Raw genomic sequence first — 16,617 nt, 5'->3', positions numbered from 1 at the left:
AAAAAAGTGAAGGAATTTGCAGAGATCAGGACACAGTAGGGTGTTGTTGGTCCGAGCTTGATGAGGTTGTTCATTGTGGAGAGAGGGTTCTGAGTTATGACAAGGGTTTGAGAAGATGGAGGAGAGTGGCAGATTTGGCAGAAATAGAGCCTCTTTGTAGGCAATGAGTGGAGTTTATAGGCTTCATGGTGAATTGTTAGAGATGATTTTTGTCAGTGCGTTCGAGTTGGCGGCCAGTTTGTTTCATTTTCCGAAGTGCAGGTGTGTACCAGGTGACGAGGTGTTAAGGTGACGATTTTTGTTTGAGGGGGCCAGAGAGTTAGGAGGAAGACAAACGGAGTGGAGGTGGTTTGTGAGATCATCAGGTGAGGTGAGATGAGTCCATGTGAGTGAGGAGAGCAGGTCAGAGAGATGAGGGGATCAATGGATTTTAGATTGCGGAAGGTGATTGCTCGAAGGATGCGTGGGCGTGCGGTTGGGGAGGGAATGATGAACCGTATCAGTTTGTCGATCAAGGGAAAAGGCATGGAGTAGGTCCAGCACAGGTAGGTTGATGAGCAGACCATTCGAGGATGTGACCTTTGTCATGGGTGGGGAATGTACATGTGTTAGAGTGAAGTTGTCCAGTAAAGTGTGAATTCTGATGACAGCTTGCAGTGTGGGGGAGTCGATATGGATGTGAAGTCACCGAGTAGCAGCAACTGAGGAGAGAGATGAGGCTAGCGTTAGAATTCTGCAAAGTCTGAGAGGAAGGAAGGGTTTGGTTTAGGTGGCCGGTAGATAGGAGAACTGTCATGAGGAAAGAGCTTTGAAGGCGAGATATTCAAATGAAACCCAGAGGGAAGGTGTGATTTCAGTGATCCGAAGTTCTGACTGTAAAACGGCAAGGCCGCCACCACGGCAGGAGGGGCGGTTTGCAAATGTAACTGTATCCAGTGGGGATGCTTGGTTGGGAAGAAGAATCGTTGGTTGTTGCCAGGTTTCGGTGAGCAGAGGAAATCCGCGAGTTGTCGAGGATTAGTTCATGAGGGACTGGGGCTTTTTGTTGATTGATCGGTGTGTAGGAGGGCAAGTTGGCATGATAGAGGTGGTGAGATGGAGAGCGGCTGGAAAGATCTGAGGTTGTCCCAGTTAACAGTGCGTGTGGGGGGTAATGCAGTTGAGGAAAGATAGCGAGGGAATTTGTAGATGATTGGAGAACAGGTATAGGTGAAGTGTGAATACCGGTGAAGTCCAGTCCGGGTTTTTTTGTGCAGCCTGTCGTTGCGCTCAGCTGTATGTGATGCAGTCAGAAAGCGTTCCGATGACGTGGAATAAGTGCGACGAGCGTGCCGGGGACCAGGATGGAATGGATTGTCCGTGGTGAAGATAGACAACCTTGCGGCGACAGCTTCTGTGGATGTAACGGGTCGTCGAAGAATCCGCTGTTTGATGACTGGGATGCGAGGAATGGAGAAGTTGATTAATTCACCAGTTGCAGAGTTGAGTATTGAACATGATGCCGAGCAGAGGGACTGAGAGCTGCGTCCAGCATGTTAGCATGTGGACAGGGACACACAGATGGATGACTGATGTAAATGCCAAGGTGATCTACAGCAAGCCAAGGGAGATGATGGTTTAGGTCACGGCTCTTCTGTTTGAGTTTTTGCCTGAGAGACAGGCTAGGAAACCGGGTTATCGGGTTAGCCGCTGATGAAGCTAGAGTTTAGCCACCACGCGTTGAATGAGCACGAGCACCGCTACGCGGCAACCACGGGGCAGTAGTCCGGCAAGATGCAGAGCGGCTTCAGGAACCAGCTAAAAGGCTGTCCAGAAGTAGTGTGAAGACAGACACTAACAGAACAAACAGGAGGAAGGAAGATAGCAACGCGAACGGAAGATAGCGGCGACTAAACAGCGCCAGCGTCCTCTCGCGTCTCAGCGTCCTTCTACAGTCTTTACATGAAGCATAAAAGGCTGGAGGCAAGGGGAGACAGCTAGCCTGTATGGCTTGTCAGACAGCTAGCCTTTCTCTGTCCAAACTTTCACTAGGTCCAAAGTTGAAAAAAAAATGTTTTTTTTCTGGTCATACCAAAACATGGCAATTCATCTACAAGTCTATGCAAAATATTTATATTTTCCAGAAACTACTGACATAGTGACTACTCACAATAAGGTGGTGGTGTACTTTAGCTATTGACCTAATGCTTAACTCTCAAGCCGATGGATGTGTAATAAGAACTGGATTCAGAGTTCAAGGCAGATCCCCCTTCATTCCTATTAGAGTTGCTCAGTTGCGCAGGAAGTCAAAAAAGTTCAACTTCTGTGTTTAAATTTACCTCAGTGATTGGCTCGGCAAGCCAGCTACTTCCGGTTTAACCCTCGACTAACTTGAACGTGGATAAAATAACCGATTTAATTGTTCGTCTCTTCTAGACTTTCCAAATGTTATCGGGCCGAATAGATCATATTCTGATCATTTTGCGGGGATAATGCTCAAAAAATGCATCCGCTGATGTAAAGACGTCTCTTTCACTAATGTACGTCATTGGGAAAACAGTACTTTTGGGCCCCAAGGCATCATGTGACAGACACGGAAGCACTTAGGTCAACCACAGTTGTTTAAATGTGCTATATAAATAAATTAGACATTGACACTGCTGAGAGATGTGTTTCACACACAGGTAATGGCGTAACGTGACCTTTCCGATTGTTATGGGGCTACAACCCTTAAGCTCTGTGTATTTTAAACACCAGTACTTTGAAACTATCTCCCATGTAACAGTTACCACTGTGTCAAATTGGCTTCAAAGCCGTTGCACTTCCTGGGGTCCGGCCAATACTAACTATCCCATTTGCTCCCTATGGCATTTGGTTTTTGGGATTGTGCATATAATTTCATTCAAAAAAGAGGTGTAAAAAGGAGAAAAGGGTTCTCCAATTTAACAAGTTTGCACACCTTTGGCGCCTAGGGTACAATAAGTTCTATTCAAAAGACTGTCTGCAAGTCATTCCCCCCTTGTGGAGCAACGTATCCTTCATCAGAGGAGGGTTAAATACAAGGAAATTTTCATAAAAGGACACAATATTTATCCTTTTTTAAGTGTAAATGAAATCACCCGCACTAAAAAGCAAAATATCGGCTAAAAATAAACTACTGCACAGTCGCATGACTACAAAGTCACCCCCACTAAGCTAAGCTTCCACTTATTTCAATTCAATTCAATTTTATTTATAGTATCAATTCATAACAAAGAGATCAAGACAAATACAGATAGACCACCACTCCAGATTTACAAGGACAACAGTTCTAGTGTCTCCCCAGAGCAAGCAACGGTGCGACAGTGGAGGAAAAACTCTCTTTAGGCAGAAACCTCGGTCAGAACCAGCTTTGGTAGGCGGTGTTGACGGGCCGGTTGGGGTTAGAATGAAGAGTGGCAATAACAAAAATAGAAAAATTAGTAGTTTGTAGCAGTTCTTGTAGTAGTTCATGGCATAGCAGGACGCTCTGCGGCATTAAAGGCACAGCAGGACGTAGCTGGACGTAGCAGGAAGCTAGCAGGGCACTGCAGTGTAGCAGTTGAACATGGCATCACCAGAACAGGAGCTGGGCCCAAGGGCCGACAGCGTATACCATGAGTTGCGCCTCTCTGATCCAAGGGAACATGCTGGGGAAAAAAGATTATTCCACATTTCCAGTGTGAAGACTACCTCTGTAGTCTCCATTCAGCCACTTGTTTGCAACATCCTTTTTAAAGGCACGTAAAAGCTTCAAATGTCCTTAGTTTGGTGCATCCACAGGACGCAAATGTAGCACCTGGAAATACCCCTATTGGAAGTATTTTGTTTGGTTTACGTACAACACATAATTTATCTGTATTCTGTTTAGCAACGCATTGAGACATTTAGTTTAATTAAAAGCTATGCATTTCTTCCCCCTACCGGTAGGGGGCTACCTGTGTTGTGATTTGTTGTTACAACATACTGCAATATATGTTAGAAGAAGACACGTTTTCAGGTGGTAGTCGAGGCCGTGGGAATTAGAAGAAACACGGTGTGTGTGTCCGCGGTAGTGAACTCCTGAACTTGCTGTGTAATAAATCCTACTGCAAAGAAATAAAACTGAACTTTTATACAATATTAGCGTCTTAGGTCTGAGTGGTGTAACACAAGCCTTCTGTGATCGGGCACCCAATACATCACGTATTGCTCTGCAACATGCACACACCTGTGTTTTAGCTGCAGGAGTTTGTAGAGCAGCAGCAGGATTACAGCTCCAGCCAGAGTCACCAGAAGCACGGCCACTCTGGCATCCAAGCTCCAGCTGGACTTCCCAGAAGATCCGGGTGAGCTGCAGGTCCTGGGTGGCTGTGGTGTCTGGAGTGGTCCATCCATACCTCGCTTAGGATTGATGATGGCCTGGGCCAGGACGGGCTGGAGGGTGTTTTTTGCAGTCCCAGGCTTTGGCAGGATCTGGATAGAGGTGCTGCTGGTTACCTGAAGACCAGCCTGCATTGCTGCCAGGTTTGATCCAATGGGAATGAGTGGTGGGGTGTTGTTTGATGTAAATGATTCCCACGTGTTGATTACACTCTGAGAAAGCAGGTGTGTGGGAGGTGGCCTCAGAAGGCTTTAAATGTCCGATGCTCTGTAAGACAAAAGGCTCTCAGTCACTGCATGTTTGAAAATGAAGCACCTAATTAATCTTATCCTTATATTGTCTTTCCTGTTCACTGATCAAACTCCTACTGTTCTGTATATTTGGACCATACTTAAAACTATTTAGCTAATCAACAACCTTTAGTGTATCCTGATTAAATTAAGTCTATCTGGATTTGTTTTCTAGCTCAGTGTTAGAAGAAGAATTTCCCTTTGATCACAGAGTGGCCCAGCACCTTTTGATTAGTAGGAGCAGAAAGTATTGAGCCTATGCAAATCAACTTGTGAATTGAATGTCTTGTGAACTTTTGTTGATGACTTGAGGGTATCTACATAAGAGTGACATGAGACTGTCATGAACACATGACACTGTCATGACACGTGAACCCTAACCCTAACTATTACTTGTCATGACAAAACCTAATGACACTTACTAAAAGAAGCGTTATGTCATAAAAGTTGGATTTGTTTTTAAAGGTCCCATGACATGGTGCATTTTGGATGCTTTTATATAGACCTTAGTGGTCCCCTAATACTGTATCTGTAGTCTCTTTTATATAGACCTTAGTGGTCCCCTAATACTGTATCTGTAGTCTCTTTTTCATAGACCTTAGTGGTCCCGTAATACTATATCTGAAGTCTCTTTAATAACCCTCAGTGGTCCCCTAATACTGGTATCTGAAGTTTTCTTTTATAAGACCTTAGTGGTCCCCTAATACTGTCTCTGAAGTCTCTTTTATATAGACCTAGTGGTCCCCTAATCCGTATCTGAAGTCTCTTTTATATAGACCTTAGTGGTCCCCTAATCCTGTATCTGAAGTCTCTTTTATATAGACTTAGTGGTCCCCTAATACTGTTCGAACTCTTTTATTGCCTTAGTGGTCCCTAAATCTGTATCTGAAGTCTCTTTTATATAGACCTTAGTGCAGGGTGGGCAATTAATTTTTTACCGGGGCCGCATGAGCAACCCAGCACTGCTGAGGGCCACATTACAATATTTCAATTAAATTTTGCTCAATATATTTTTGATATAACGTAAGATAAATATTAATAAAACTAATAATTTAATTTACCTAACTTAACTTTATACAAAGCAGATTGCTTTTGATGGTTTTATTTAAACTCTTAATCCTTAAATAATTATATTAGGCTATGTGAAATTAAAATAAGAAAACAAAAACAATCATGAATCACTGCAATTTATTTTACTTGTTCACACTCCTCCCTTGCGTCTCTTCAACAGACTCAGATTCCGGTATTTATCTTCGTGTTCTTCCGTGTAGCGGCGATCAAATTATAACTTTAAACACAGCACCTGTGAACCCACAGATTAAGCACACGCTTTACCTCTAATTTCTTTAAAGAAATACTTGGCAGTCCATGTTTAGTTGAAAACACGGCATTCGTCATCAACTTTTCTTTTTTTAGCGTGAGCGGACATCTCGGGGGTAACCGGGCATCACTCGTCGCTGTGCACCTTTACTCACAGGTTACGCACGGACATACGTCCATAAATGACACTTTTCAAAATAAAAGCAGCACAGTTGTATTGCACGCACGACATAGATGTTTTTTAAAAATTATTTTGTAATTTGTGATTGCCGCTGTTCACCTTCACTCACAATCACGAACGCGCATACGTCCACAAGGAAGTAATACAAATAACGCTTTTCAAAACAAAAGCAGCACCGTTGTATTGCACACTCGACATAGATGTTTTTTTCATTTATTTTGTAATTTATGATTAGCCTCACGCGGGCCGGACAGGGACGCACAGAGGGCCGGATGTGGCCCGCGGGTCGTAAGATGCCCAGGTCTGCCTTAGTGGTTCCCTAATACTGTATCTGAAGTCTCTTTTATATAGACCTTAGTGTCCCCTAATACTGGATCTGAAGCCTATTTCAGGTAGAGGGGCAAGTTGAGGCTGGGGTTGTGGCCTTGACCAACTGCAACTTGCCTCTTTGAAAGCCATGATGTCTCGCTCTCTCATGGGTGGGCCAAATTCTCTGGGCGGCAAAGCAGAGAGAGTGGAGGTTACCTTTCCCTTATGACCTCATAAAGAGCAAGATTCCAGATCGGCCCATCTGAACTTTCATTTTCTCAAAGGCAGAGCAGGATACCTAGGCTCGGTTCACACCTGCACCATTTCTAGCCACTGGGGGCCATAGCGGCCTGGGTGAACTTAGTAATGTTAAAAAACCTCCTAGAGTGACATTTCATGCCATGGGACATTTAAAGTTCATGAACGCGTCATGTCACTAAATACCTTCCAGTAAAGTGTAACCCTTTTGTGTTCAGTACTTCTCTGTCAGAGACTTCATCTGGTCAAGGGAAATTGTACAGCTTCTTGTGACTCTATCTCCACTGTGCAGTTGTTAACACAAAAAAAAGAAAAGAAGAAGATTATAAGAACAGTCCATTTACGTCTAATTCTCTGAGTATTTTGCATCTATTACACCATTTAGTGGTAGAAACTGCTGTTTTGGATACAAACCCTCTAAAAAAAATGACCCACTTAAAAAATAGAGCCACTGACACAGTTGAAAATCCTTTTTTTGTTTGTTCACATTCTCACATTGCTCCAGTAATGTCCAAGTTGTACTCCAGGGTTTGTCAGTTCACGTGATATCACTGTGGTTACGGTGTGCTATAGTCTCCATTGTCAGACCTCCCCCCACAGCGCTGCAAAGACGCTCTGACTAGTCCAGACAGCGTTCCGGGATGGGACAAAAACTCCTCTGGTGTATTAGCATTCTAAAACCAATCAAATTTGTCTTGGTGCTGTGAAGCCCAACGGGGCCACCGTGCTGCGGAAAAACAGCCTCGGGACAGAACTGTTTTGGTGGAACATGGGGACAATGGGGCCTAACGCTAGGCACACACTTGTAATGGTTGTCCATGTCCTTCTTTGATAGAGGCTATATACATGTGGGAAACATGCAGTAGTGTATTGTTTGTTTTCCCATATTGATAAAGTATACAGCTTTGTTATCAGTGGCCTGGATTGGTATCACGTGTATGGTCTGATGTTGGTGTATTATTTCCTTTTATTTTGAAATGCTTTTCTAATGTATCTTCTGTAAAAAAGACACTAGGTGGTGACGTAAAAAAATCCTCAGCTGATCGATTGGGCGAGAGAATGCGGAAAGAAACGGTCGGGTTTAGAGGGCGCAGCATGGCAAGTTTTCCAGGAGACACCAGCCTCGGATTAAATATATTTTCCGGTGGATTACAGAACTGGGATGACTCTTGGTACTATGGCGGCGACCCTGTGCTGAACGGACCGTGGCGGGGTTGCGTAAGTTGTCCGTGTGGACAGTATTAACTGCGGCTTCTCACCACGCTGTCTCCGGCCATGTTTTGTTTGTTTGTTGTTTGCTACTCTGGATCCGGACTATTTAAGTTTATTGAATGACATTTGTTTTGTTGGACGTGTGGGTGTTTTCGGGGAAACGTTTTAATGTGTGGGATACTTTGAGTGCTTTAACGTGTATGTACGGAGGGGTGTGTCCATCTTTAATAATTTGTCATAATACACCGCAGTTACACTTATATTCTATGGTCTCTTTTTATTTTATTAGCATGTTAAAGGCAATTAGGGTGTTTGTAGGGTTGAGGGTTATTCAGGTGTTGTGTAATTAAAGTAGCAGGACTAGATTATAGCCGAGCACTGCGAGGCCTGATCGGGCGCCGGCTGTTCACACCCATTTCTCGCATTTCACTTCTCCACGCTACAGAACGTATTTAATTAAACATAAATAAATTTATAACCTCATTAAATCATAATGTAATGTGTTTCGCAACTATATATGCAACTTTCACGTGTGGCCCGCCACGTATGGCTGCAGTCTATGTCTGTCTCTCCCTCTGCCTGATTGACTGTCTTGCTCTAGTCCAGCTGAGAAGCCAAGACAGCCAAAGTCACCATAGACCCGGTGTGTTTTTACTTTGAAATATGTTTTATTTGTAAAGGCTTCTGTGGCGTTCCTGTGTTTATGACCTACTGATGACCGACCTGGCTTGACAGATTCCAGGAGTTGCTGAAATGCGCGTCGCGGCCGAGTGGCCCAGAGTGGGCTGGCGTAGGGGCTCTGCTCCTGATTGCAGCCTGGAAGAACAGACAGATGGGTTACATGGGCGCCAAAATCCAAAATGGATCCGCTTTATTGCGGTGTGTGGCGCTTCTGCAGCCAGAATGTCCCGAGCATGACATATGTTAGGGGCATTTCCTTCGTAAAACCATTTCAAAAGCTTTCTGATTTGTACATCCAACCTGCAATAACTGATGTTGTGAACACAACATGGATATGTTCACCTTTTAAATTAATATGGCACCCTTGTCAGCAATGAATTGCTTATTCACACATCCAGCAGTTACAAGAAACATTTGAATCCATTTGGAGTCATGTTTGGTCCATCGGAGAATGTTAGTCCACTATTCTTTCTCTTTTAGATCTAGTTGGGTCCCCACCCTACTAAGGGACATGTCGTCCTCTTTATCTGCTAAAAGCTCCACTACGCTCCCCAGCTAGTCTCTTAACTGTGTCTGTCTCTGCTTTGTTGCGGAGCAGGTGGGTACAGTGATTTTTTTGAGTTTTTTCTCTGAAAACCGCAGCCTCCTGCCACTGAAAACATGTTCTGTCCCATGAGAGTCAACCAAAAAAAAAAGTTGTGGGCCGGACCAGCTAAACAATGAGCTGTAACTCCCCAAAAGCTTTGTAAAGTCAAAGGGAGCTGCAATTGTGGTGATAATTCCCTAAATGATCACGACTACAAGTGACATTAAAAAATACATTAAAGCTGCTTTAATACTAGATTGTACACATCCATGTTTGATGGCTAGCACCTTTTTCCCTGCCTTTCTGAACTTACATCGGCTTACTGGTGCGTCACTCACCACCAGCAACTGTCAATATAATAGCGTGAAACCATAAGTAGGATGTGCTCCATAGCACTATTAGTGGTCAAAAAGTCAACAGAGTACCTTTTAAATGATGCGTTAAATGGATCTAAACTTCAATTTAACTGTATTTTCAAACAATGTCTTTGAACAAATGAATTCAAGTGTTTCACAAGTAAAATCACTGAACCACAGATATTTACATGTGATAACCAAATTGTTTCAAATGGACAAAAATGTATTGCTCATAAACTCATTTAATGTTGCTCTGAAAATGCGACCAAAAATTTGCAACTTACTTTTTTCAATGTGATGGCGTGTAGTCGGCACATTCAAATAAAAACAAAATAGAAGACGTGGTTAGGAACTGCGCACTTTCCAGGACTAATGCAAAATCCTGAGCACACACCTTGGGAGAAGCCAGTGAAAACAGCAGGAAACAGCGCACTTCCCTAACTCATGTGACAATGGTATACAGAGATGTGATTGGAAAACGCCTCCTATCGTCATGGTGCAGAAACTGGTGGAGGATGTCTTTTTTTTTTTTTAAGGACTACATTTTGGGATTGCGTTTGGGTCTGACTACACACGTGAGCCCACACACAAACTCAGAGGACGGCTCTGCTGAAAGAGACACTTTTTATTGTGTCAGACAAGAATCCCTGCTACATATCTAGTGCACATCATCCATCCATGTAGGATAAATAAAAGCACATTATCACACGTCATCACAGCCGGACCATTAGGATGAAAGTCAAAAACCTGAGGCCTCCCCCTTAAAAAAGGGATTTTTAAAGTTTTTTTTACTTTTTTGGATCACAGTCCACAGAGCCATATACACAGCCGACCTTTGTATCCAAGCTTGTCTGGGGAAAAAAATCTGTTTCAAGTGAAAGGGAATCAGGGATTTCAGTGCCACCGAAGCAGCCCACTATTCCCGGCTTGTGCCATGGAGGTCAACAGATGCAGAGAGATGGTTGCTGCAGTGAAAGGCTGGCCGCTATCTGATTGAGCCAGTTTCAGGAGACGCACGGGCACAAAAAGAGGCCCCCGCGACGCAAGTGCAGCTCTCATTATCTGTCTAATAAGTTTGGATGGCGGGCCAAGCCAAAGGGAGCTCTTAGCTCACCAATATCCCTGCCTGGCACCCTCACAATCCTCCCATATTGAGGAAGAGAGCTTATTAAAGATCTGTTTATCAGAAGCCCAATTGTGCTTTGCAGGGGGATGATTTGCCCAGGCACCTGCTAGAAAAAAGCATTCAGTGTTTCATTCTACCTTCAATTAGTTGGTTTTATTCCTAAGGCCGTCCACTCAATACTATAACACCAACTAAACTATACGATAATGTTGTGTGTTGTGTGTGAACAGTGGATTGGACAGCACGCACTGCACGTTACAGCTGATAAAATACATATTATACAGCAGACTTGGCAATGTAAGATTACAGGAATAAACGCTTTTACATAGTACAGGAACTATTAACACATATCATCACTGTGCAGAGGCTGCTGTACAAGGTGCCACTCACCACATTTACACTCCAATGCACATCGGTGGCAATCTCAGAGTTCAGTGTCTTGCCAAAGGACACTTTGACACAGGACTGCAGGGCCAGGGATTGACCACCAACCTTCCAATTGGCAGGCAACCGCTCTACAACTGAAGACACAGAGCTATATCAGTCTACCTGTGTGTGAACACATCTCTCTGCATGTCAATTCATTTATTTATTAGCACGTTTAAACATCTGTGGTTGACCAAAGTGCTGAACAAGATAGAATATCAATTTACAAAATACAAAACGTATCGTGTCTCTCTCCACCTTGCCATCTTGTGAGTTCAGAGGATTTTGATTGGCTGTCAAGTTCATGAAATCCTCTGAAGGGATCCCAACGATATTGTTTGCCACTGTACTGCCATTATTGGTTTGGGTGTGGAGTCCGCCATCCACTTGAGTTTTAACGATTTTAAAACTATATTCATATTATTGTGTTGTTCTTGGTGTGGGATGGCCCTTTAGTCTTTGGGGAGGGACAAAATACAATGGACACCTTATTTTTTGTGGCCCAAACCGTTTCTCCTGCCAACTCGTAAAATCTGACATTGGTCAGTGGCTCAGAAAAAAACTTGGGCACTGGGCATAGAGGTAGCTCAACTGTAAGACATGTAGTATTCTACTTATATTTGTATTACGTAGTATAGCGCGACCGGAAGCAGTAGTATTAAGATCGGCATTTGAGGTTGGTTGGGGTGGTGGATGAGTCAAACAACACCAGACTTTCACCCGAGAGCGGGGGTTTGTGTCCCATGCTTATCCCGCGTGTCACGGAAACATCCATTTTGTAACTCCACCCACATCTTTTCCTAACCTGACTGTCAAATTCTTGTTTTCAGGTAAAACATACCCAGAGTGTCAAAAGTGAGACCAAGAGTCAAAATTTGACCGCCATGGAGTGCATATGTGTGCTGTTATGGGGCCAGGGCAGGGTTCCTGCATGACAGTCCTTGTCATTTTCCCATATGCTACAACTATAGCAGCTGGATCATTTCCATTTTCTGGAAAAACATGAATCTCTTGTGGATAAATCATCAGTAATGGGGAAAAAAGAAGATATCATGTTGTAAAACTGCAATGGATTTGGAAAAATGTGCTCAAAAGGGGACAAAACTGTGGGACCGTGTTGTGTACCTGTTTTTCATCATAATGTTCCTTTATTAAGCACTATATTATTATTTTAGGGTTTATTAATGTGAACAAATCAAAGGCTATGCATTTTAATGAAAGTGAACAATTATGGTGATAATGATGATGATATTTACTTGAAGAGGGTTTTTTCAAAATTGTAATTATTAACTTTTTATTTTTGTGTTATTTAAGATGAGGATGGCGATAATGATGATGATAAAAATGATCTGGGTTGATCGCACAAAAGTTACGATAATAGATCACTTATTAATGCAGTCATTTAGCAGATCTGACCCCACATCAGAGTTGATAAATAATATAATAATAATATATTTCAAAGTGAAATAATATATGATAAAAAGGGTTCATTTAATCTAGACAGTGGTTCCCAAGTGGGGACCGGGACCCCGAAGGGTCCTCAAGGGGCTTCCATGAACACTTTGTAGCCTTATAATACAGCAACACGGCAATAAGTTAAAAAAAACACTTAGAGCAGTTAAAAGCAATTCATTAAAGAATTAGAGATTTAAATCAGCTACAGCTAAAATAGATTAAGATGGTATAAAATCAAGAATAAAAGTTACAGTGAAGTGTAAGAAAGTTATTTGATTTAAGAGGCATGCATCAAAAAGAAAAGTCCTCACATTCCTGACAGAATTTTATAAGTTGTGTAAAGTGCCCATATTCTGCTCATTTTCAGGTTCATAATTGTTTTTTGAGGTTATACCAGGATAGGTTTACATGTTGCATTATAATAATAAAAAAAAAAAACACACCATATTTTTGTTGTACTGCACATTGCTGCAGAAGAACCCGCTCACTGACAACACAGGGATAGTTTTTTTTCCAAGTTTGGATGCATGTGGACACAAATAACACCCCAAATCCCCCCCCAAAAAAATTATTGTTCATAATGTAGGCACTTTAATGTTATGTCCGCGTCTTTAAATGTCTACAGATCTGTCAAAGACATTGGAGCGAACCACAGCTGAACAGGCTGATCTGCTGGCGGGTCAACAAAGCGACAGGTGGCCGTATTTTTTTTTAATCTTTATTTATCCAGGTAAGTTGATTGAGAAACACTTCTCATTGCAACAATAGCCTGTCACATTCACTCAGTTCCACGTTCATACCTGGAAGCTGCCCAGTACAACCACAGTCTGAGCTGCTGGCCACTGAGCAGCTCCAGAAGAGCGGTTGGGGTTAAGACACGTCATGGTGGTAATGAGGAGGGAGAAGCGCTGCTCTTTCACTTTCCCCACCCAGATTTGTGTTCCTGTCAGTCTGGGGATTGAACCGGCGGCCAACCTGAGCCCCCAGACAAGTAAAAATAGCAGGGTGCGAATTTTCCCCTTTCTGGTCTTTCATAGGTCCCAGCCTCTGCTGAATTATTTTTATCCCCCGTGGGGATGAAAGCATCCCTCCCTCAAAGCCAACAATGGTACTTCACCAATAGACCTTATTTCCATACCTCTACCATAGATGTTTTTTTAAACAGCCCCGCCCTCAGCCGACAGGATTGACAACTTCAGCACTTTATATTGAAAAAACGTCATAGCGTATTGATGTTAAAATTACATCAATACGTTTCTTCGGTGAGATTTTCGAGTCACACGCGTCGTCTTCATATCAGAAACAAGGAAATGAATTTGACCCGTTCTCACTCCGATTGGTCAAGGCTGCACGTGGGACTGCTGGGATTGTCGCAAGTAATGAAAAGCGCATAGGGGCCCCGCTGTCAATCAATTTTTTCCGGTGATGCGGGCCCCTGATTGGTCCGGCCAGTAAGCAACTGCGTACTCTGCTTACCGATAGTTACGTGTGGGAATCACTCAACTCATTGGCGACAGCCAATGTAGTGGGCAGATTGCAGTGTTATCACGCCAATTGCAATTCGCCAATTGCTAAATTCACCCGCATTTCATGCCCTGTCCAGGACGCGGCTGCCACGTGGTTTAGCCGCCATAGGTAACTGTGAGCCAGGTACAACACCGCCAGATGACGGTCATTTCAGGGGCCATGTGGTAAGTTATGCCAGAAAAAGTAAATGATGTTTAGGAAAAGCTTGTGGTTTGGATTAAAACCCTCCCAAGAACGAACAGTCATTTCCTGTGGAAAGTATTTTGGGTTAGGTTTATACCACAATGGCTATTTCATTTTGAGACTATTTACCATTGAATATTGATGTTCATACAAATTAGTGTTTTGACATGGCTGGCTGAGTGCACTATATCCATGGAATTGAAGGGGATTCTTTTATTGCAGGTTTTGTAAGAAAAAACATCCCTCCCTCTGCTTTTTTTTTCACAAATCACACCCTTAATAATAGACCAAGTTTTCCCCAAGGTTGTGGTTATGCCATAACAGAAAGTAAGACTATTTTGATAATGACATTCATCTGTAATAAAACATCTCAGCGCAAGAATCCTTTGAGATGGGACACACTGGACAAATACAAATGAAATGGGGTCCTTCATCTAATTTGTGTCAGTTGTAAGGGTCCTTGTGAGAGCTACTGATCTGGACATCTAAAAAAAAAACTTCCTTTCACAACCAAATTTAGCCAGGTTTTATGTCTATTCACGTCCAGATGACAAATTAATGCTTGGTGGTATTTACTTACTCTATAATGTGTTCTACTATAATAGTTAGGGATGTGTTTTCTGTTTGATGGTGATGATGATGTGACCACTAAAGGGAGGATGATGGGACTGTAATGGTGATGAGTTGATAATGAGAAGATGATGATTGTCACGATTAAAAAGGAAAGTGGTAGATAGTGGGAGGAGGAAGATGCTGGTTACAAGATGGCAGTGTATTACAGCCAGTGGGTTGGGAAAATCATTAGCTGATTGGTCCAGTTATAATCCCAGAGATGTAAATCTATTCATAGCTCTTCATTGATGAGCTAATGTGCGGAGACGCCGCCTGACAGGCCGACAGAGGCAGCGGATGGCTGAATTAGGGTTCAGTGATTAGACTTTTTTTCTGTGGGTATGACAAAGACTACCAGCGAGTTGTTTAAGTGCCGTTGACTGCAATCCACTTTTAACCTACACTGTTAATACAAGACGTGTTCATCACTCCTGCGCACTACAACATGCCTTTGAAAGTCTTTGATGCGGGGAAGCAAAGACAGAAAGAAAAGAAAAATGGAGCCTGGTGCATTTAACACATAAATAACCACCATTTGGAATTACGTGCTGCTCTGATATGAACCCTGCTACTACATGAGATTTGGCGAGTTATTTCCATAAAATCATCTCTCAATGTGCAAATCAACCACTATTAGGCTAAGTGAAATAACACCATGCCAATCCTAGGTATGGTGAAGGTATGTGATGATGTTGGGAGGGGGTTGGGGGATTTTTAATTCCAACGGCCAAGGGAACTTTTATCAGGATGCATAGTACCTTGATCCATGAGTAACTGGCCTTAAATATAAAAATCTGCCTGCCTCTTGGGAATTTAACATATGGGGTGTATGCTCCACCCCCTGTATTTAAGGAAGAACATTTTATTATTTACAATACATTATTCATTCACAAGAAAATTGTGAATGAATACTTAAAATACTTAAAAGTTGGGATTTTTCCACATTTTTCAATTAAGGCATTAAGATCAATTTCAAGATGATTTTTTTATTCCACTTTTTTAGTCAACTTAAGCGTGGTCCTATACTCATGAACCACACTATATGTGAGAATTCCACAAAATAATCCGTCAAAAGTTGGTTTTGCACTGGCTTCATGTAAAGAATGTGCAATTGATTTTCCGCCAATTCACCCATTGGTCCGGTGTATATCAAGCGGCTTATTAGGAAGATCAGATATTATCCAGATGTGACCAGTCCACATTATATACACTTTTCTATTCTATTCCATTCAGCTGAGGTGTTGAATTGTAAGCGTGCGACACCTATACACTACTTCCTTTTTGCTTCTCCATAAATTCACTTTGAATGTGAAAGCAGTCGTAGGGCTTTATTGTAACTGGTTGTGTTAACAAGAACTTCTAATATAGCTATATATCTAATATACTGTATCTATGTAGCTATATATTACAAAATGTACTAGATACATGTCTAAAGTTTACAAATTGGGTTGTTTTTGAAACACTGCACACTGACAAAATTGTATTTATTACATGTTTACTAGTCTGGAGCAACAGAATACACATACTATATACTACATACTACATTTCCAGGATAAAGCCTATCAGCCTTTGTCCTCACCTTCTACTCTCTGTTTGTGCAAGCAAAATTACGCTAAGCTAATTTGTATCGTGCTATAAAGCAGCCTGTTTGGTTCTTTCAGGGAATGATTGTAAAGAACTAAGGTTATTAAAGTCAATTTTTTTTAACGTTCTTTTGACCTTGCAACTTTGTAGC

At 42.4% G+C, this 16,617-nt stretch overlaps 1 protein-coding gene across 2 annotated transcripts in view; it reads right to left on the bottom strand.

Annotated features, from left to right (window-relative positions):
• LOC116704163 (proline-rich receptor-like protein kinase PERK1) overlaps window positions 1-16,617 on the bottom strand; it is a 29,080-nt gene that overhangs the window by 3,700 nt on the left and 8,763 nt on the right. For both annotated transcript variants that reach the window (XM_032539439.1, XM_032539440.1), the window contains one exon: window positions 4,208-4,627. In XM_032539439.1, coding sequence (XP_032395330.1) covers window positions 4,208-4,494 — 287 coding nt within the window. In that variant the 5' untranslated portion in view covers window positions 4,495-4,627. The remainder of the gene's footprint in view (window positions 1-4,207; window positions 4,628-16,617) is intronic.

This window comes from Etheostoma spectabile, chromosome 16 (genome assembly GCF_008692095.1).
Source record: "Etheostoma spectabile isolate EspeVRDwgs_2016 chromosome 16, UIUC_Espe_1.0, whole genome shotgun sequence".
Classification (NCBI taxonomy): domain Eukaryota; kingdom Metazoa; phylum Chordata; class Actinopteri; order Perciformes; family Percidae; genus Etheostoma; species Etheostoma spectabile.
This window is presented reverse-complemented; position numbering and strand designations above follow the sequence as displayed.